This window comes from Chamaea fasciata, unplaced genomic scaffold (assembly GCF_029207755.1).
Source record: "Chamaea fasciata isolate MVZ Bird 193981 ecotype frontalis unplaced genomic scaffold, bChaFas1.0.hap1 SCAF_14, whole genome shotgun sequence".
Classification (NCBI taxonomy): Eukaryota; Metazoa; Chordata; class Aves; order Passeriformes; family Sylviidae; genus Chamaea; species Chamaea fasciata.
The window spans coordinates 17,813,007-17,832,406 of record NW_027094099.1 but is presented as its reverse complement, the minus strand read 5'-3'; the positions used below and the strand labels follow the sequence as shown (position 1 = coordinate 17,832,406).

Below are 19,400 nucleotides of genomic sequence, written 5' to 3'. Positions count from 1 at the left end.
GCTACTCATACACCTTCCCTTCCACACCCGTGCCCGTCCTCATGGCCTCCTTTGGATGCTCTCTAAGAGCATAATGCCTTTATATTGTGGTTAGCCTGGAGAAGATTGACAGGGGATCTCGTTAATGCATAAAATTATCTCCTAGGGTGCTAAGATGCTAGTGCAAGGGAATTTTGGGTGGTGCTCAGCAGCAGGATGAGGAGCAGTTCAATAAATTAAAATACAAGAAGTTCCATCTCAACATGAAGAACTTCTTTGTGTTAAGGGTGACAGAGTGCTGGGTCAGCTGCCCAGAGAGGGCATGGAGTCTCCCTCCCTGGAGACATTCCAAATCCACCTGGACGCCTTCACCTGTGTCACTTGCTCCACATGACCCTGCCTTGGTAGGGAGTTGGACTGGGTGATCCCCAGAGGTCCCTTCCAACGGTTCTGTGATCTTGGTGTGGGGTGATAGAAGCCATCGGGGCGACCCTCAGGGTCTGTGCTGCGCTGACAGCTCCAGCCCCACAGTGTCGATGCTCCCGAGTGGTGTCACCCATGGTCCCTTAACCCTGACCAGGAATAGTCTGCGCTGCCTCAGTGCAAAGATAATGCAGGAAAACGTCAGGGACTGAAAGGGCTGTTGACCCCGCAGCCACTGATCTGGCTCTGACAGCATTTGAAAAACAGACCCATGGACAGCTTCATTTCAACAGTGACAGTAACTCAATGTTTTCTTGTAAACTATGGGGTCAGAATCACCACTTAAAGAACTGTCTCCTCCCATAACATAAGGATAAAAATATTTTATCGTTCTGCAAAGTACATCCTTTCCCTCCATGGGAAGATGGCTTATTTGTATAGGTTTTAATGTAAATCACATAAATTCCCTGCACATATAAATCACAGTCTATCCTACAATCTTTGACACCAGGAATTTCTGCAGCATGGAGTGTGAGAATCTGTAAATGTCCTATATTCCAGTGAAAATATGGAAATTACTTGGAAAATGGATGGTGGAATTTTATGTCAGATACATGAGGGAAAGATCAATTTAAAAAGTGAAATTTTCTGCCCTACTAAGAAATGCTATGTATATTTCTTCTCTTTTTCCTGCCTGTTGGCCCATCATTAGGGTTTTCTTTTCTCAGACATTGAAGATGCCCTTGTCTCCTGTGATGGTAATAAGGAGAAAAGAATGAAAAATTGCTGTTCCAGGTTAAAAAAAATGAGTCAGGCCATCCTAACTGGGGTGCTTACATTCCTGCACCCTGAGAAAAGGCGAATATGCTACCAAATACTGAGGTAATTTCCTAATCAGTATGTAAAAATCAAATGCTAAAAAAACCTTACAATTCTCTATTACCTGGGGGGTCCCATGAAAATACTTGGTTTAGTCACAGGCAGGACACTTCAACTCTGGGCACCTCTTCTCAGTGTGTAAATGAAAGGTTATAGTAAAAATAAATAAAAATATAAACAAGAGCCTAGCAAGGATGAAGGAATGGCTTGTGCTTGAGAAGAGATTAAAGCTCCCAGCGTGGTTCATGTTGGAAGGTGGATTGGAAAGAGGGGAAAGGCAAACAGTCTGACTTATCATAAATAGGGAACAATTCGTCATTGCACAATAACCAAGTGATTGCAGGCAGTCATGGCTGTCAGGCCCCAAACGAGAGGAGCACTGTTCAGCACAGAGTGTAATTTCAGGCCTTATCTCAGATGATGAAAAATACTCATGGTTTCCGGAGGCAATGAGAGCAATTGCTGAAAGAAAGGCTGGAAGGAGATGTCCTTTGTGGTGACAGCTAATACCAGTTCTTTGAGGTCTTGGGTGAAGCCCTGGATTTATCACCAACACTTCAGAAAGGCCAGGGACATACATTTGTGTCTGGATTGCCCAGAAGTTGTGAGTTTGAACCCAGAATCCAGCTGCTGCTAGGTGTTAATTTTCAGGTATCAGATCCAGGCACTGAACATGTCATTGACACGATGTGTTGAGTTTCACCTGCCGTTCCTCCAGGACTTAAGTCCTGAGATGGATTCTCACTTCTGGCTGTAGTTAAGGCTCCTGGAAATGCTGTAACTCCATGCTGAGCTTTTGCCAGACTAACGCACAAACTAATTAAAGTTTCATTTGTAGTGAGTTTTTGAAGTGGACTTAAATTCCCTGCAGTACACTTGCTCCCACGTAATTCATCCTTGGCTCTGCTATGACAGCACATTTCAAACACATTATGGCTGTTATTCATTACTGTGCCTTCGACACAATGTTCGTGAATTTTAACTGAAGATTTATTTTGATATAAATTTTTTCAGAATGAAAGCAACTATCTAATTGTTTCACCAAAAAAAAAAAATAATAATCTGGCTTTCCTGCTGCATTTGAACTCTGCTTTTATACATGGAAAGGAAAAAAAAAACCCAGCCCTGAATGTTTAGTTATTCTGTAACCAGGCATTTCAGGTCAAAGACACTGAAGGGATCAAAAAAGATAAGCAAAATTAAAACACCAAGGTCAGACAAATTCTTCCCAAGAGTAGTGAAGACAAATCCAAGGAGGAAACAGAACACAAATCAAACCTTATCTCCACTTTGCTTCCTGGCCAAAGATGCTGAAAGTGTCTCCAAGAAGTAAAAAGATATCTCCCATTAACCAGTGCCAGTGTTGTCAGGGGAGACACAGAATCAAATACGCACACCCTCCCTGGAGAGGAGCGCTTCTGAGCACATTTGTGGTTCTCTGGAAAAGGAGAGGATTACTGGGCACAAGAGCCAACTCTAACCAGTGTGGAACTGTTTTTATTTCCATGTACATCATGCTGACTCCTAAACATATCTCAGCTACCTACCTGCATCCTGACCCTAGATATGTACATCAAGCCATGTAGAAAACTAGGATGAAAGGGAACCTTCTGAACTTTTGCAGACACCCATTCTTATGTTACAGTCACCTCGTCACCATAGCCAGTGCCAAAGATCATTGAATCATAGACTGGCCCGGGTTGGAAGGGACCCTAAAAATCATCTCGTTCCAACACCCTTGCCCGTGGGCAGAGATCCCTTCCACTAGACCAGATTGCCCCAGGCCCTGTCAAACATGGCCTTGAACACTTTATTTCAAGCTGAAAAACACCAAGAACAAGACAAACATAAGGATACTACACCCACCATCTGCAGTTGAGCTGGAGCTAGCCAGAGCTAGCTGTGTGTCCCAAGCCCGTCGGTGAGATGCATCTCTCTTGCTTTGCAGTGTGCAGCTCCATCCACGAATCAGGTAGCTCAGGGAGGAGGAATCCTCCTTTCCAAATGTGGCTGGCACAAAAAGCAGCACATGTGTCTGCAAAACCTCTTAGCAGACTATTAACTTAGCCAGGCATTACCAGAACCTGTGGAACTAAGATGGCAAAATCTCTGACTGGTCCTTCAAGCTTTGCATCTGAAGTTGTTTGCTCTGGTAAGATTCTCTGACAGCCTTAAAATGGCCATTCATTGAAAAAAAAAAGAAAAAAAAAGAAAAAAAAAAGTATGGTATCTGCTTTATCAGGACATACTTCCTGTATGCAATGAGGACTGAGACAAGCAGAATGAGCATTATCATTTATTTAACTGCAGGGTAACTTATTACTGAGTGTCATTCTACTCAGCGTGCTCTTTTAATACTGATTATGCCAATAACTTGAGCAAATAAACTGGAAGTTGCTACAGCTCATTTCTTTGGCAAAAGGTCATTCACCTCGTGCTGTAAATGGTCCCACTAAAGAGGTGTGTTTTTTCAGGGGCTGGAGTGTACCTCACCTGTTGAACTGGCCTTCACACATGACTCAGGAGCAGGATGAATCACGGCTTGTAGCATACCCAGAGCAGGAGCACAGGGAACCTTGTATCACCACGGTGCTCGGAGGAGATGTCTTCGGTTGACAGGGCTTAAAGAAGAAATGTAGCTTCCTCCCTGCTGGGAACTGCATGTTTCTGGTGAGTTAGCAGAGATTAACAGTCATTCCTGCTGCACTGGCTGCTGGGTTAATTTATAGCTATCTGTAAAGATAGGCTTATTTATTTATTCCTGTTAGAAAGCTTGAATCCTTGGAAAGTTTAAGTGAAGGAGAGACTGTCTGAACAGCGAGTAAGAAGCAGGCTTTATATTCAGGGATAACTCCTGCATATAAAAGCAGTCAAAGGAAAATGTGTAATATAACTTAGATTTGCTCTTTAGCTTTTTACTTTACAGTGGTTAAAAAATAGCACAGACTGCCTTCTTGCCTTAATATTTTAAATGTTAAACAATTCCTTGTGTTCCTTAATGGAGCTCAGACCTTAATGTACCTTTATAAACTATACCATCCATTTGCATGTCTGTGGTGTGATATTGTATATATATATCCTCTATGAATCCCAAAGACAGGAGATCCCACTTTAATACTGTATTTGGAATAACTGACCCATTTTAAAGCAATCAGCTAAGATAAGATAACCACCAGAAAAGTGTCTGAATGACAAGAGGAGACTAATTTTAAAAGATTCAGATGTTCTAAATGCATTGTCCCGTTTTGTGTAGTGAGTTTTGAATACGGAGCCCAGAGGGACATTATCATCTTAACAGAAGCTGTACTTGATGGTCTTTCCAAAAGATTTTCCCCCATCTTTACTTAAACCAGTATAATACTAAAGACTTCTAAAGTATCTAAAGACTTCTCATTTGCAGAATGAGGGAAAAATGTGTTTTAGTGAGCAACTGTGACTATCAGAGCTGACAAAAACCACCTTCAAAAGCACGGGGTGGTTTCGCAGCACCATGTGCTGTGCCCTGGCTGGAAAGAGGCCACGTGCAGCTGTGGACGTGCGTGTTCCCGTGTTCCCACATGGCACAGCCCCCTTGCTGGATTGTGCCAACCTTTAGAGCATCAATCCCTCAGCTCTACCTTCTGCATGTGATAGTCTCAGATCTTCAAGGGCTTTCATTAGGAGAAAGGTTTTTACCATTTAAGGGCTGGGATCAATGCTTAGAGCAAAAAGCAGTCCCTTGCTATTTTCCTGTAGTATCTTGAGATTTCACTGAATGCTAGCTAAGTCCACAGATCCACAGGAGGATTTGAAATAGCATTGGTGTGTGACTCTTTGTTCCTGAAATACATAATCCTGTACAGATTTTGCAGCTTTTGATGTTAAAATCCCATTTGCAAAAAGAAAGAAATTACAAAGATGTTCAGGTGTCAATATAAACTCAAAAGAACACAGGTAAAATGTTTCTTGAGAGGCACTGGCCTCTTTGTCCTTTCTGCCTTCTTCCATACCAGCATAAAATTCATGAACTCTCTCTCATTTGAGCTTCCCCTGTTGTACCCAGCTGGGAAGCAACCTCAGAAGGATCTTGGGTGCCTTCAGGAGACCAAAGTGCACACTCGGAGTCGCAGAGGCCTGGATCTAAGGGCTCATCCTTGTCCATCAGCCACCAGAGTCACTGCTGAGATGTGCAGGCAGGGGAGCAATGGAGAACATCCCTCATGCTCTCCCAGCTGGTCTTGTGCTGGTCACTCCCAGCTGTGCTCACCCACGTTGGCACGTGGGCAGCGGGGCAGAGCGGCTGTGTGGGAGAGGCTGGAGTAGGTGTCTTTAACAATGTCTTCCAGGCTAGAAGAGCCAGACTCCTCAGAGCACGTCCAGCCCAACTGTGGGAGTCACTGTTTCCTTACTGGGGAAATCTGTGGTTTAGGCAGAATCCTGCTCAGACTCCACTGGAGTAGGCACACTGACTTGAGAACACTTTGTTTTGTAACTTTGATGAATGAAACTAATTTTTGTGAATTGATTTAGATGCAAAAGATCTGTGAAATACCAGGAGTTTCCCTAAAGTCTTTTACTTAAATGTCCTGTAAATGCCCAGTAAGTGTCCATTCTGCTGCTGTGTTTTACCAGCAAAGTTCTGGCCTCCCATGTCTAGGGGGATTTGGCAGTTGGTCACAGCCTGATGAAGTAGTGAAGTACTTCCAGCAGCTTTTCAGCATCCCTGCTGTGCATGAACACCAGGAGGTAACCCACAACTTATGAAACACCTTAGGGGAAAATCAGCAACATGCTTGTCAAATATTCCTCTATGAGCAAATGATTACTCAGAAGCCTTGCACAGCAAGATTTAACACATTCAAGTGCCACTTCTTATTAGGGTGTAGCTGACTTGTAACTTATTTTCATTGGCACCTAGGCCTTAGTTCCTCCTTTGTGAGGGGTGATCCATGTGAATAAGCTAAAGGTTACCTGGACAGAAAGGTAATTGGCACACCTAACTGCAGGGAGCAGCTTTACCCGTATTTTCTGAAATACAAAATGGACCATGTACTTGAGAGTCCCCTCCTCAAAGAACTGCTAGCAAGTGGTTTTCTGGCACCAGGGAGTAAGCTTGCATGCCTGGTTAGCTATAAAATGTGAACTTTGAATTGTGAAGACATTGAGAATGGGGGGTAAAATAGTAGCAATCATTAGGTCTATAACCGAGGGGACAAATGCTTCCCTGAGGAGTCAGCAACAGTGTTGTTGACACGCCTGGCACAGTGGAACATGCTTGTGAGCAAGTTTCAGACAGCAACGGGCCACACAGCAAAGGCAAGTAAAAGTTGAAAGTATCAGACTGTCATAAAAGTGTTCATAAAATAATTAATGGCCCGTGGGGCCAGAATGTCTGAGGGACGCACGTGTGTTGTGGTGTCATTGACCTGCCAGTGGGTGATGGCCAGCAAGCAGTGGGCTGGGGAGAGCCACTTCAACTTCTCACCAACTCAACAGTGGACAGCCAGGAGCCCCTGTTCAGGGCAGGTCCCTTCAAAGGAGGCTGAAGAACTGCTTCGGACTAGCAGCCATAAAAGTTGGATTGATGCCACTAACAAATGAGGGACTAAAGGTCAAGGAGGACTTATTGTTTCCCTGAAGGATGGGAGACACCACAGCCTCAATGGCAAGCGAGTCTTGCCTCCTCTTAGAGCTCAGCCTTCCATTTCCTCATGTCCACACCCTTATTCTGCCATCCATGGGTTGGCATTATGTAGTCACTTGCAAAGTATGTATTCTCTAGGGATTATGGCAGGGGAGCAAGCAGGGAAGCTTTGTTAATTGGGGAGGGGCTGGCTCCCAGCAGCTGAGCTCACATCTGTACACGTTCACCTCGGCAAGGTGTCCAACCCCAGGGCAGCAGACACCGTGCCAGACCCCTCTGCTGCCACCTTGGTGGTCCAGGGATTTCTGCATCCTGTCCTGGCAGCTCAGACTCAGTTCACAGGAGAAAACAGATGCTGAGGTACATGAGATGCCCTCTCTGAATAGAGCTGGAGTAGGGAGGGGAGTCAGGTTCTCTCTAAATTCCTTAGTTTCTCTGTCTTTTGCAGGCATCTCCACACTGAAGAAATACTGTGAAGGCGTGATCCATCCCACCTACATATAAAATATGAAGTTTTTCTGGATAATCCCATTTTTCCTGCTGCAAGGTAGAGTCTTGGCTTAAAGGGTAATGGTGTGGGTGAAGTAAGTCACGTGTGCAAAGACCTTGACTTCCTGGAAATACAGTTTCTTTCTGTGGGGCTATTTTCCTCAGTATACACCAGCAGCAGCCTGACTGAGCCAAGGAAAAAGTTGCACCTCAGTTCCAGAACTGGGTGTCATTCCCATCTGCATTCTGTGTGTATGTTCTGTGCTTGAGGTTGGCCACACTTGTATATTGGTTTCTTTGCAGACACTGAAGCTTTTCTGGTAAAAAGTGCTAGAGTCAAGCTGTGTATACAAGCCAGCCTGATAAATAGGAATTTATTGCTGGAGGGCTGCAGTCCACAGTCAGATTTCCAGGACTGGTCTTGGCAAGGCAACTCTTTGGTGAATTGTGGCACACAGAGCTGCCTCTCCATGGTGGGAGATGGGGAATGTGGGAAGGCCTTATCAGCGTCTTTGGGTCTTTGCAGCCCTGGTGCCCCACCATAGTGGGGTCTGCAGCCAAAAACACTCTCCATGTCTCAAAGCATGAGATCAGGCTGTGCACTCGGGGCTGCACTCTGCCTGCATGGAGAGACGTGCTTGGCAGCCCTAGGAGTGAAGGGGAAGGTCACTTCCAGTCTGAAGGGCTGCAGTGAGTGACTGTTGCATTTTTCTCTTTCCACCACAGCTGAGGCAGAGCACAACTACCTCCCAACCACCCTGGCCAGCACACATGTGGACCAGCACACAGCAGCAAACGTTACCCTTCCACTGGGCTTGGAACTGGAAGAGCTGGAGGAGCTGCTCTGGTTCTTCCGCAGAGAAGACCGTAAGTCCCATTGGTGTTCCTGGGCTGAGACACAGACCTTGGCTGTTAACTTGCCTGCCTCACAGAGATGCCTGCGGGCACTACCTGACGAGGTGATTTACTCCAGACACATAAACCCTCAGTCTTGCCTCTGGAATAAGCAGGCCATAGGTGAAGACAGGCAGGAGGCTTTGCTGAGATAGTGTCTCGGGGGTTCAGCCTCTTTCCAGGCAGAGTCTGCCAAGAGAGCAAAGGTCTCTTGTGATTTTGGCAGTGTGGAGGGAGCAGATTGACATAGCAGCAGGTCAGCGTCATGAAGATCAACTTCAAAGCCACAAAAATCAAGGACAGAGCATCCTGGGTGTCCTCAGAAAATTCCTGGCCAGGCTCTGTGGATCACACTGTGCTGTGCCTGCTAACACTGCCACTCTGCTTTCCCTCAGCCTCGACGTGGAATTACTCCGTTCTTGCGCTTTCCCTCGCGACCATGATTTTGGGTCTTGTTCTTCTCACCATTAACATTGTGCGAAACAGGTGAGACAGGAAAATTTGAGAATCTTTTGGTGTGTGGTGGTGCCCTGAAACCCGCCCAGGCAGACAGACACAGGGGTTTGGCAGGGCAGGACAAGCTCTGAGTGATGGGGAGAAGAGCAATGACAAACTCCCTTTGAACCATTTTGTTATAAAACCTTGCCTGATGCCTGCTCGCTTTGTGTCACTTGGAGCAAGCCCTTTCTCTGGGCCCTGGATCGAATAAAGTTCTGCACAGCTCTGCCCAGCCCAACAGGGCTGCTGGGAGGTGATGGTAAATGTGGTGGGAGGTGCTTTCCCATGAGAATTTGGGTTCTGGAGCAGGACTCCCGGCCTTTCCCCATCCACATCCCCACACAGTTCCCCAGTTGTTGCACAACCTCGCAGCTGAGGAGCAACTCGCTGTTTGCTACGGCGCGAAAACTTAGCACTGTGTCAGAGCTGCAGCTGTCTTCAGACGAGAGGAAAACTAACGCTGTGAGCCTGTCTCGCTCTCCCTCTAGTGATGGCTGGCCGCGTGCTGCTCCTGGCGTCAGGAGCTGGGTGCTCTCCAAGCGTGAATCCCACAGCTGTGTGTGCTCAGACACTTCAGAGCACTTACCTGGCACAGCTCACCTGGCGGCAGTTTGCCCACAGGCAGCTGGCGTGTTCCAGGGACACAGTGCAAATTGATTTTGGCTGTGACCCTCACCAGGGTAGGTGCCCTCAGATGTGGGCTGGGCTTGCTGCTTCACTCTGTGTGTCTTTGCTGTGCCTTCCTTGCAGGAAAAGGAAGATGAACAGAGAAGCAGCACAAACCACACAGGAGGCTGACCTGGATGCCAAGCAAGCCCTGATGCCTGTGCAGGAATACAGCCTGGCCGAGCCCCTAAAGCAGGAGCCAGGGCCCCAGGACCAGAGACCAGGGGATGTCATGGTCCAGTGGAAGGATGGGACTGTCACATCCCTGTACACGGAGATGTCTGAGGCGGCCATATAGTGGCAGATGAAGTCAGCCCACCTAGGCCTTAAGGAAGGTATCGGAATGCCTCAGTTCATAGGGGTGCAAGTTTAACTATGCAGTTTAGCCTGGGGAAAGGGTGAAACAAGAAAGCAGCAGAGTTGTACCTGCAGGAGGGGCCCTGGGCTCCTGCCTGGCTGGTGTTCCCCCACTGCTCTTGGCTGCTTCCAGCCTTCCCTCCAGTGCCACCTTCATCTCCTCCCTCAGGTGCTGCAAACAGGTGGGAGCTGAGTCAGGGAGGAAGTGGGAAGCTTGTCCTGCAGTCAGCCAGGGAAAGCACCCTCACTTCCCATCAGGAAAACAGCAACACTGAAGCTGAGGCATTTTTATTCTTTTCAGAATCCTCTTTATTAAAATACTTTCCAAAGTGGTTGATCAAAATGCCATATTGAATCTCTCAGTCAGTAAGGTCATATATATATATATTTATATGGCTATATGTACAAATATAGACATGGATATTTTACTCTGCAAAGTTACTGCAACTCCAGGGAGAAGCAGAACATTTAACCTGATAGAGCACCTGAAACCACACAGCCCTTGGCCCTGGCTTGGGCACAGGTAGAACCTGGTCTGCTCCAGGATTCCCTTTGTATCCTTCACTGGGCACGCGTAGAAGCCATGAAGTAATTTAGGACATTATTGGAAATACATCTTTTAAACAAAGGCTTTTCAGACCATGTCCTTGTCAGCAATGTGTCTCCTTGCAAAAAAAAAGGGATGCTGTAGTGTAAAAAGTTGAATTAAAAAGCAGCAATTTTGGTGTGACTTAGCTTGATGTGTGGATATCAGTTTCAGGCCACCTGAGGCCTTTAAGCAACTGAAACAGTATCTGCTTTTTATCTGGATTTTTAAAAAAATAAAAATTCCTCCTACTTATTGCTTAGTTGGGGACCTGTGGGATGAAGGAGATGGGTGCCTCCATGCTGGATTAATGATTAATTCCCCCTTCCTGGGCTCCTGTAGCTGTGGGCCAGGTGCCCAAGCTGGCTGGTGGCTGTGGGGCTGGCCCTTGCCCTCCCAATGGTATCCACAGCTCTGGCTCCTCTGGGAGCTGCTGCATCCTCACAGAAAACTGAGCTGGCCCTAGTGGCAGTGGCAGGACAGGGTGCAGACCCCACAGCAGCACTGGGCAGGGGCAGGCAGAGTGATGCCACAGTCCATGTCAGACCCTTGGCAAGCTGCCTGCACGCCAAGTTGCCACTGCTGGCTTAGCCCCAGCACGGAGACTGAGGCCACGGTCTGCCAGCAGCTGCCACAATGCCTGTGAGTCCACTCTGGAAGGTCTTAGCCTCTATAGAGCTGGGGGGATGGATGAGAGTCTCTCTCCTCCCTCTCTGCAGCCCACAGGGATGTGTCCTAAAATATCTTGAAGCCCTTCAGCAAGGTGAGCGTGGGAGCCTTCCTTTTGCTCTGAGCCCGCGAGGACTTGACGGTGACCAGCTTGGCCTGGGCCACCGAGGGGATCTCCTTGTAGTTGACGGTGGAGAGGGTGTTGAAGGTGCAGGTGGCCAAGCTGTGGTGGGTGGGCAGGACCACGGGGGTGGCCACAGGAGGGCTGGGACGCTCCTCGGAGATGAACAGTGGCCGCACGGGCGGGTTCCACTCCGCCTGGCGCCGCACCTCCCGCACGGCCTCATGGAAGACGTGCTGCACCCGAGAGAAGTCCTGGCATGCTGACACCTCATGGAAGAGGCACCCAAACCTGCTGGCGAGGGACATCCCTTCTGCTGAGGGCACCTGCCTGGCAAGAGGGGAGAGAGTGAGTGGATCCCTTGGGGCATGGCAGCCACCCGAAAAGAGTGCAGGTAACAGATCCTGCCTCCTTCCCAAAGAGCACCAAGGTAGCATCTGCCCATCCCTGCCCTGGGACAAGCAGGTACATGAATCCAAAAGGGTTTTGCCTTTCCCAAAATCCCAGAGTAATCCAAATTCCCCAAGTCTCTTTGTGTCCCTGGGGAATCACACAGCTTCCCCTGTTAGGGATGTGTTCCAGGAAGCCAGGAATGGCTGTGATGGCAGTGCGCTGAGAAGCAGCGAGGTCTATGAAGATGGGGCAGGTCCTTGCTGTGGGGAGGGGGATACCTCCATCCTGAGAGCGCAGGGGTTCCAGCAATGCATGTGACTCAGGGACCCGTGGGACCGCAGAGTAGCACAAAAGGCCAGAAAAACATATTGGGCACATCCAGTCCTGGCAGTGGGGCTGGAACTAGAGGGCTCCAGGGAAAGGAAGGGCATGTCCAGAGGGGCTTCTCTGGCTCAAGCCCTGCCAGGGATGGTGACGCTGCCTCACCACTCAGCCAAAAAACATCCTACTGAAAATACCAATGGGCTCAAAATAAACACATCAGCCCTCGGGCAGGAGAGCAGAAACTTCGGAGATGTGGGAGGATGTTGCAAATACTAATGGGGGTGGAAATACCCATAAAAAAAACCAGATTGGGGTTTTGCATCCCGGCTGGAGGGATTGGGGATCTGTGAGCTCTCTCCCACGGGGAACAGGCAGCCTTACCGCATGCCCGATACCTGTACTGCTCCATGTCCAGCTTGTTTCCCAGCAGGAGCACGGGGCAGCGGCGCTGGCAGCCCCGCGCGTGCAGGGCCAGCACCTCGAGGTAGCGCTGGCAGCCCTCGAAGCTCTGCCTGTTGTCGATGCTGTAGACAACAAGGAAGGCGCTGGCCCAGCACAGGTAGCGCTCGCAGTTCCCGGGGCCGTCCTGGGGGTGAGAGGAGAGGCTGAGCTACAGTCCAGTCGTGGCCCAGCCATGGTCCAGCTGGTCATCCCCCCCCAGTGCCTTACCTGGTCAGCAGTGTCCATCACCCTCAAGAGCACAGGCTGCTGGTCCACCAGCTCCTCTGAGGAGTAGGTGTCCTCTGCAAAACACCGTGGAAAAATTTCAGCCCTGATGAGGAGCATCCTCCACCAATGCCTCCCACCTTACTCCTTCCTGAGACAACATTATTTTGGGGGACTGGTGGCGATGTTGCTGGGCAAGCCTGGCTAGGAGCGCTTATTTCTCCCCACGTGCTGCAAGTGTGGGCTCCCACTGGAGAAGGAAGGGAGGGGAAGGAGCTTGGCACAACAATCCCTGCACTCAGGGCTTGGCCCTTATCAAAAAGCCATGGCCTGATGAGATAAAGCGAGCTGAGGGCTTAACATGGGACTGTTTCCCAATAAATCAAGCGAGAGGAGCAGTCCTTTTTTTTGGAAGGAGGACAGGCAGGGAGAGCCATTGAGCCATTCCCCCAGGAGAAAGATGCTTTCTTTGGGCCAGCTTTTAACGGATGTGTTTCGGAAAGGTTTTGACGTGGGAAGATTAAACCACATTCCCAAAAATATCTGAGGAAGAAAGGATTTATCCTTCTTTCTAAGAGTCACTGAATTATGAGGGGCTGGAGTTGGTTCCTGGACAAGGTCCATATCTCCCTAATGTCCTCGATAAATCATTTATGGTTCTTCCCCACGGCCTGGAGTCAGGCCTAGGGAAATAGTTATTAATTACTCAAATGAGTGGAAAAAAAATGCCCAGAACTGCTCACTGCAAAACTCAGCCCCAGGGTCACCTGCTGTGCACCCGTCCTCATTCCCTCAGCCTTTTCCCTGCCCAAGAGACATAAGATGCTCCTCAAAGAGCCCCAAGAATTCAGCTTTTGGTTTTTTGGGGGCAATGCAAGGAGCCAACTTTCCCCATGGGAAGTGCCCCCGGAGAGGGCACTTCTTCCACCCGTTTTCACGATGGTTTTGGGTCAAATCCAGCCCTTCTTGTTGTTTTTTATATAATTTTGGGTGTGTTGTTTTTTCTTTCCCCTTACATGCCACATTCATGGGAAACGTGGGAAATGGGAAGGATGCTCTGTGGGATAATAACGCGCCTTACCCAAGTTGGGATCATATTCACTGATGAACCTCTTGGTTAGAAACTTCACGGTCAGAGCTGCAGGAGGTGAAAGAGGCAGGTGAGGCAGGTGTCCCCTCAGAGCACCCCGCTGCTCCCCGATTCCCCGCCCGTGGCTGCGGGTGCCCGTCTCACCTGACTTGCCGGCCCCTCTGCACCCCAGGATGGCCACGTTGCACTCGGGGAGGGGACTCTGGGGCGGCCGCTCGCTGCTGGCTCGGGGTTTGCCGAACATCGAGGACATCCTCGGTCCTGCGGGAGAGAGCGGGGAGACGTGGGGCACCCGCTACCATGTCGGACGGGGACCTTCTCACTGCCTGGCTCGTGGGTGCCCCAGCCTGGGGGAGAGAAGCACCAGGGTAGGAGATCCCCTCTCTTCCATCCGCATCCTGAAGCGAGGCTGGCTGGCATCCTCATCCCACAGTGGCGGACAGCACCCACCCAAAGAGAAGGACCCCCCAGCGCTCTACCCACCCATCACACCCCACAAAGAGAAGAGAAACGCAGCCTCCCCACCTTAAAACCCACGGCCGGAGGGGACGCGGGGTTCTCCGTGAGCGCGGGGCCGGGACAGCAGCGGCCCCTGCACGGCCGGGGCTGCGATGAATGAGGCAGGCGGAGGCGAGTGCGGCTCCCGCTGCTCGGGCTCCAGCCAAACTCCTTGTAAGGAAAGCTGCCACGCCGCGGGGCTGGACACGCTGTCCCGGCCACCCCGAGGACGGTCCCCCCGGCAGAGCACACGCCGGCAGCCCGAGCTCCCCCGGCTTCGGGCAGGGACCCCCGGCCCCGAGACTTGCCGTGCCTCGGCTTGCTGACCGCCTTGCCATGTCCCGGCACCTTCTGGAGCCCTCAGCTCCTTGCCGTGTCCCCAGCAAGCGCAAGCCCGGTCTCTCTGTCCTGGCTGAGGCCGGCGCACTCATCACACCTCCGGCAGGCAGGAGCGGCACCCGGAGCTGCCTGTCCAGCCACCCCGCGCACCACCTGCCCGGCTCCTTCGGATGCCCAGACACCTTCTGCTGCCGGCAGAGGCTTTGGAAGGAGAAAAATACCCTTTTCCCACCCAAAAGACTCTGTCCCAAGAGAAAAAGGGAGCCCGGAGAGAACTCACCAGTGCCCGCACCAATCCATCAGCCGGCACCCAGTGGCTCTGAGCCTGAGTAGGTGGCGGAGGCTGAAGTCAGCGTTGTCATGGTGATCACAGCCCTTTGGGATAGGGCTCAGTGCCCGGGACCACAGGATACGGCCCCTGGGCCGGCCCCGAGGGACTGCGGGGGGGGCCATAGCCGGGGCTGGGGGGGCGAAGGCTGCTCCGTGGCCATGCGGGGCTGCTGCGCCCTTGGGAATATTGCCCGTTAATACACGCAGGATATTTTTAAACCCTCCCAAAATAGTCTGGGAGTGTGGAAGTCCCTGCAAAGCCCCAAGGATGGGGAGGATGGGGATCACAGGGGTAACTCCCCTGTGGGAAGCAGAGCCCCTCTGAGCACCCTTTACCCTAGACCCCCTTTGGTCACAGGTCTGGAGTGCTTAAAAGCAATTGGAACTAAACATGGTGTTTTAAGCTGGGTATCTATGAGGATCAATGACAGTGGTGCAAGTGCAAAACTCTCACATTCCCCCCTAAACTCAGATTTTTGGGGGAACCTGCTTGTGACCATGACCCTGAGGCAAAAGTTTTGCCATCATGCACTGCCTGGAAAGTTCCCAGCTGCTGGGATGAGGGGGTTAAGGATGGAGCAAAAAATACACCTTCAACGGGATGAGTTGCTCAGGTTAAATTATTCATCAAAACAAAGCACCAGCTGCAAACAAATCACAGGTAGTGATGGGGAGATCCAGGAAGGTGCCCCCGAGTGAGCTCTGCTGTGAGCCTTCCTTGGCACCCCACGGCGGAGCTGAAATGGGATTTCTAGCCAGAAAAAGCAGTGATTAGCACACAAACAAGTGATGTGCCGCAAATAACATTTTTCCTCACTGTCCAAGCTCTGTGTCAGTAAACAGGGGTTTATCTCTTCCCACAGCCAGGTATTATGGGGAGCTAAGCAAGCCCTGAGGCCAGAGGGGAGGTTTTTTGGTGAGAAAAGGTTGCTGCACTTCGTTTTTCTCACCATGAAATCCTCAGGTAAAGCACAGGCTGGCTTATGGCCCCTTGCAGCTGCGGTGGATGTTGCAGATGCCGCTGCCATGGGGAGGATCACAGAGGAAGGTCTCTCCCTGCCTATAGCAACACTTGAGAAACAGCCAAGCCCCTTTCCCATGGCTGAGCTGGGTGGCAATGAGATTTGCTGATGTTGTTTACCTCCCTGGGCTGTAAACTCAGGGAAGTTTTAAAGGAAAAGAAAATAGTGTGGCCATGTGCTCTTCCCAGCCGTGCAAGTGTGTTGCCCTCCCCAGGCTGGGGACTGTTCCTTAGGGCATCACAAAGAGGATGCCTGAGAGTGGAGAGAGCAAAACCCTGTTTCTCCTGAGTGGCTGGGCATGCTCCATGGGATGATCCAGGCACCTCTGCCGTGCCCAGGGCCGGCTGGTGACGCTGGAACCCTGCCTGAATTTGGGGGGGCAGCTGAGCCTGGCGGATGCCTTTGAAGGGCCCCGGTCACGAGCTCAGCTATCTTTAGCCCAAGGTATTTATATTACAAGGCCTCCAGGCAGTGCAGCAACGGCATCAAAGGCTGGAGAAGGCCGGAGGGCGCTGTGCCGGGGCACGGAGGGGCATCGGGTGGTCCCCCACCCCTGAGAGCTGCTGAGATCCTGGGTGAGGATGACTCCAGAGGAGGAAGGTTTCCAGGCAGGGCCCCCGGAGCGGGTGCGTATCCGGGTGGAGGAGCAGTCATTCTCGGTGGAGAAGACCTTGCTGGTGGAGAGCAGTGAGTACTTCCGTGCCCTCTTCCGCTCGGGCATGAGGGAGAGCACGCAGGAGGAGATCGGGCTGGGGGAGCTGAGCGCGGCCGGGTTCCTTGCCATGCTGCGCGTGCTGGCAGGCGAGAGGCCCATCCTTGGCAGCGAGGAGACCTTCCAGGCAGTGGAATGTGCTGCCTTCCTGCAGGTGAAGCCCTTGGCCAAGTACTTGATCCACTCCATCAACTCTGACAACTGCATCCTGCTGTACCAAGCCGCTGCCATATTCGGCCTTCTGGATCTCTTCCACTGCGCCGCACTCTACATCAGGGACAGCTACGCTGAGCTGGAGGAGTACCTGGACTGCCTCTCCGATGACCTGCTGGCCTATGTGGAAGCCCTCCTACCCAGCACCTTTGTGGCAGTGGGAGCCCACACACCCACCTTTGAGTTCTTAGAGGACCTCTCCAGGACCATCTGCTATCTGGACGAGGAGACCAACACATGGAGGACCCTCTCCTGCCTTCCGCTGAGTGCCAGCACATTCCTAGCCGGCATGGCAACCATGGATAATAAGATCTACATCGTGGGTGGCGTCTACGGGGCCAACAAGCAGGTGGTGGAGAGCAGCTTCTGCTACGATGCTGATGCCAACACCTGGAGCGAGTTCCCCAGCCCTCACCAGCTGCGCTATGATGTCAGGCTGGTGGGCCACGAGGGCTACCTCTACGCCATCGGCGGCGAGTACGAGAAGATCTCGCTCAAGTCCGTGGAGAGGTACGACCTTGCCTCCAGCACCTGGACATTCATCTCTGACCTGCCTCAACCAAGCACGGCAGCGCCCTGTGCCCAAGCCTTGGGGCAGATCTTCGTTTGCTTGTGGCAGCCCCTGGACACCACCGTCATCTACGAGTATGAAACCCAGCAAGACGCGTGGCTTCCCGTCACCGAGCTCAAGCGGCACCAGAGCTACGGGCACTGCATGGTGGCCCATCGTGACAACCTCTACGTCATGCGCAACGGCCCCTACGACGACTTCTTGCGTTGTGTCATCGACTGCTTCAACCTGACGTCCCGGCAGTGGAGCGCCCTGCCCGGGCAGTTCATGAACAGCAAGGGAGCTCTCTTCACCGCTGTCGTCAGGGGTGACACCATCTACACCGTCAACAAGATGCTGACGCTCCTCTACTCCGTGGAAGAGGAGACCTGGAAGCAGAAGAAGGAGCGGGCAGGTTTTCCACGCAGCGGCTCCCTGCAGACCTTCCTCCTGCGGCTGCCAAGACGTGACCATGACATCGCGACATAGCTGGTCCCCCATGTGAGGATGCTCTCCTGGCACATGGCCTCAGCTCTGCACTCATTGCTCCCCGGGGCTCTTCTCCTCCTCCCCAGAGGTGTGCTCAGTTCCAGGGTTGCATTGTGCTGGACCTTGGCAGTGACATTAGACACTGCCAGAGGAGAAGGGCAGCTGCTGTATGCCTCTTCCTGCCCTGCATGGGCACAAAGTCCTGTCAGCCATGAGCTCACAAGCCAGCTGTGTGCAGGACATTGTGGCTTCTGCAGAGGACAGATACCACAGATATGCAAACATGGGATTTATTTATTCTGACTGCACTCTGAGGGTGTGCAGCATTCCATCTCCTCTCTGCCTTGATGGGAAATTATTCATTACATGCTGGAATTAAAAGGAAAGCTATAGAAAAGCTTCTCATTACTGTGTATTTTATTAGTCTGGGGTTTGGTTTTTTTTTTTCTCCCGTGCTTGTGAAGGAAAATACCTCCTAACAGGGATCTATGTCAGGACTCACTTCTGCTCCCGAATGCTTTTTCAGCTGCGGCTCAGTTTCAGAGCCTTACGTGGGAGTGCAGTTCCCACAAAGCCCCACACTCCCCTGGGAATTCTCTGTGGCTGCAGCGGGGTCCTGGCAGGAGGAGGGGAGATGGGGAGTGAAGGAAAGCAGCTCCTGGGCATCAGGTGCTTCATGTGCCAAGGGTTTTCTGGGACCTGGGAACCATCAACCACCACCCCCCCAGGCCCCAGCACAGACCCAACGGGGTGGCAAGTGCTGGCTCTCACCAGAGACATGCTTGAGCCAAGTCAGGGTCTTTTGAGGACATGGCAAAGCTTGGAAGTACAGAGAGTGCCACAAGGGAATGAGGGGGAGGGAGCCATTGCATGGTGATACCAGGCTTGCAGAGCTCCACAGCCAGAGGAGCTGTTCACATTAGATGCCACCACCTGGTGTTGAGGGTTCACAGCCCTCAATATCAGCTCTGGAGATAGCTGGGCAGCACTGAGCTCCCCTTTGTGACCACAGGGACCAGGGCAGCAGCAAACCCAGACCCTGGCTCAGCTGGTTTCCCCTCCATGGGGCAGGCTTTGGGCTGCCTGTGCTGTCCAGGCTGGGAGAGAGCGGAAGGGATACCAGCTGGGATGCCTCAAATACCTCCACTGCTGATCCCCGCCAAGTTCTCAGCATTTTCAAAACAGTTCCCGCATTTGAGAATAAACCCACTCAATGCAACTGCAAACCAAAACAAACCAGAAAACCCCAGCTTGCACCCATAGCCAGATGGAAAACCACTGGATGCGTCTTGTCCCCATTTGCTCTCTGCCACTGGGCCAGGCCACCACCCCGATGTCACCCGTGAGGAGACCGCTGCCGGTGGAGCTGCAGGTCTGGTGGTGGCACGGAGGAGGCAGGGGACACTGACAGACTTGTCCCCGCTCTGCACTGTGGGCATTGTGAGCTGAGCACCATTGCAGTCCCCAGGTGCAATGTTACAGCAACCCATCAAATCAAATCAAATCAAATCATTTTCCCCTTCCCAGACAAGGCCAATTAACATTTCACGTTGTCTTCTCTTGAGAGCAGCACATGGAAAAACGTTGCTT

The 19,400-nt window shown here is 51.4% G+C and overlaps 3 protein-coding genes across 5 annotated transcripts; 2 read left to right on the top strand and 1 right to left on the bottom strand.

The window, feature by feature from the left end:
- Positions 1-3,777: 3,777 nt before the first annotated feature.
- SLC51B (SLC51 subunit beta) lies at positions 3,778-10,130 on the top strand. Its single transcript, XM_066196568.1, has 5 exons — positions 3,778-3,951; positions 7,353-7,451; positions 8,120-8,260; positions 8,683-8,773; positions 9,536-10,130. The coding sequence occupies exons 2-5, from the start codon at positions 7,412-7,414 to the stop codon at positions 9,747-9,749; spliced, it is 486 nt and encodes a 161-aa protein (XP_066052665.1). The 5' UTR covers positions 3,778-3,951; positions 7,353-7,411; the 3' UTR covers positions 9,750-10,130.
- Positions 10,131-10,687: 557 nt separating this feature from the next.
- Positions 10,688-14,818, bottom strand: RASL12 (RAS like family 12). Of its 3 annotated transcripts, none has more exons than XM_066196564.1 (6): positions 14,775-14,818; positions 13,802-13,918; positions 13,649-13,705; positions 12,571-12,644; positions 12,297-12,487; positions 10,688-11,514 (listed from the first exon to the last, which is right to left on the bottom strand). In XM_066196564.1, the coding sequence occupies exons 2-6, from the start codon at positions 13,908-13,910 to the stop codon at positions 11,130-11,132; spliced, it is 816 nt and encodes a 271-aa protein (XP_066052661.1). In that variant the 5' UTR covers positions 13,911-13,918; positions 14,775-14,818; the 3' UTR covers positions 10,688-11,129. The 3 variants fall into 3 exon arrangements, with proteins under 3 accessions (XP_066052661.1, XP_066052663.1, XP_066052662.1); XM_066196566.1 differs by having other exon boundaries at positions 10,688-11,510; XM_066196565.1 differs by lacking the exon at positions 14,775-14,818 and adding an exon at positions 14,183-14,250.
- Positions 14,819-16,330: 1,512 nt separating this feature from the next.
- KBTBD13 (kelch repeat and BTB domain containing 13) lies at positions 16,331-18,177 on the top strand. The gene has a single exon (XM_066196372.1). The coding sequence runs from the start codon at positions 16,428-16,430 to the stop codon at positions 17,808-17,810; it is 1,383 nt and encodes a 460-aa protein (XP_066052469.1). The 5' UTR covers positions 16,331-16,427; the 3' UTR covers positions 17,811-18,177.
- The last annotated feature ends 1,223 nt before the right edge of the window (positions 18,178-19,400 follow it).

Coding starts and splice junctions, on each gene's coding strand:
- KBTBD13 (XM_066196372.1), top strand. CDS start 16,428: ATGACTCCAGAGGAGGAAGGTTTCCAGGCAGGGCCCCCGGAGCGGGTG.
- RASL12 (XM_066196564.1), bottom strand. CDS start 13,910: ATGTCCTCGATGTTCGGCAAACCCCGAGCCAGCAGCGAGCGGCCGCCC. Junction 12,488..12,570: donor TGATGGACACTGCTGACCAG/GTAAGGCACTGG, acceptor TCTCACCCCCAG/GACGGCCCCGGGAACTGCGA. Junction 11,515..12,296: donor CTGGACATGGAGCAGTACAG/GTATCGGGCATG, acceptor CCCTCTTGCCAG/GCAGGTGCCCTCAGCAGAAG.
- SLC51B (XM_066196568.1), top strand. CDS start 7,412: ATGAAGTTTTTCTGGATAATCCCATTTTTCCTGCTGCAAG. Junction 8,261..8,682: donor GTTCTTCCGCAGAGAAGACC/GTAAGTCCCATT, acceptor GCTTTCCCTCAG/CCTCGACGTGGAATTACTCC. Junction 8,774..9,535: donor ATTAACATTGTGCGAAACAG/GTGAGACAGGAA, acceptor CCTTCCTTGCAG/GAAAAGGAAGATGAACAGAG.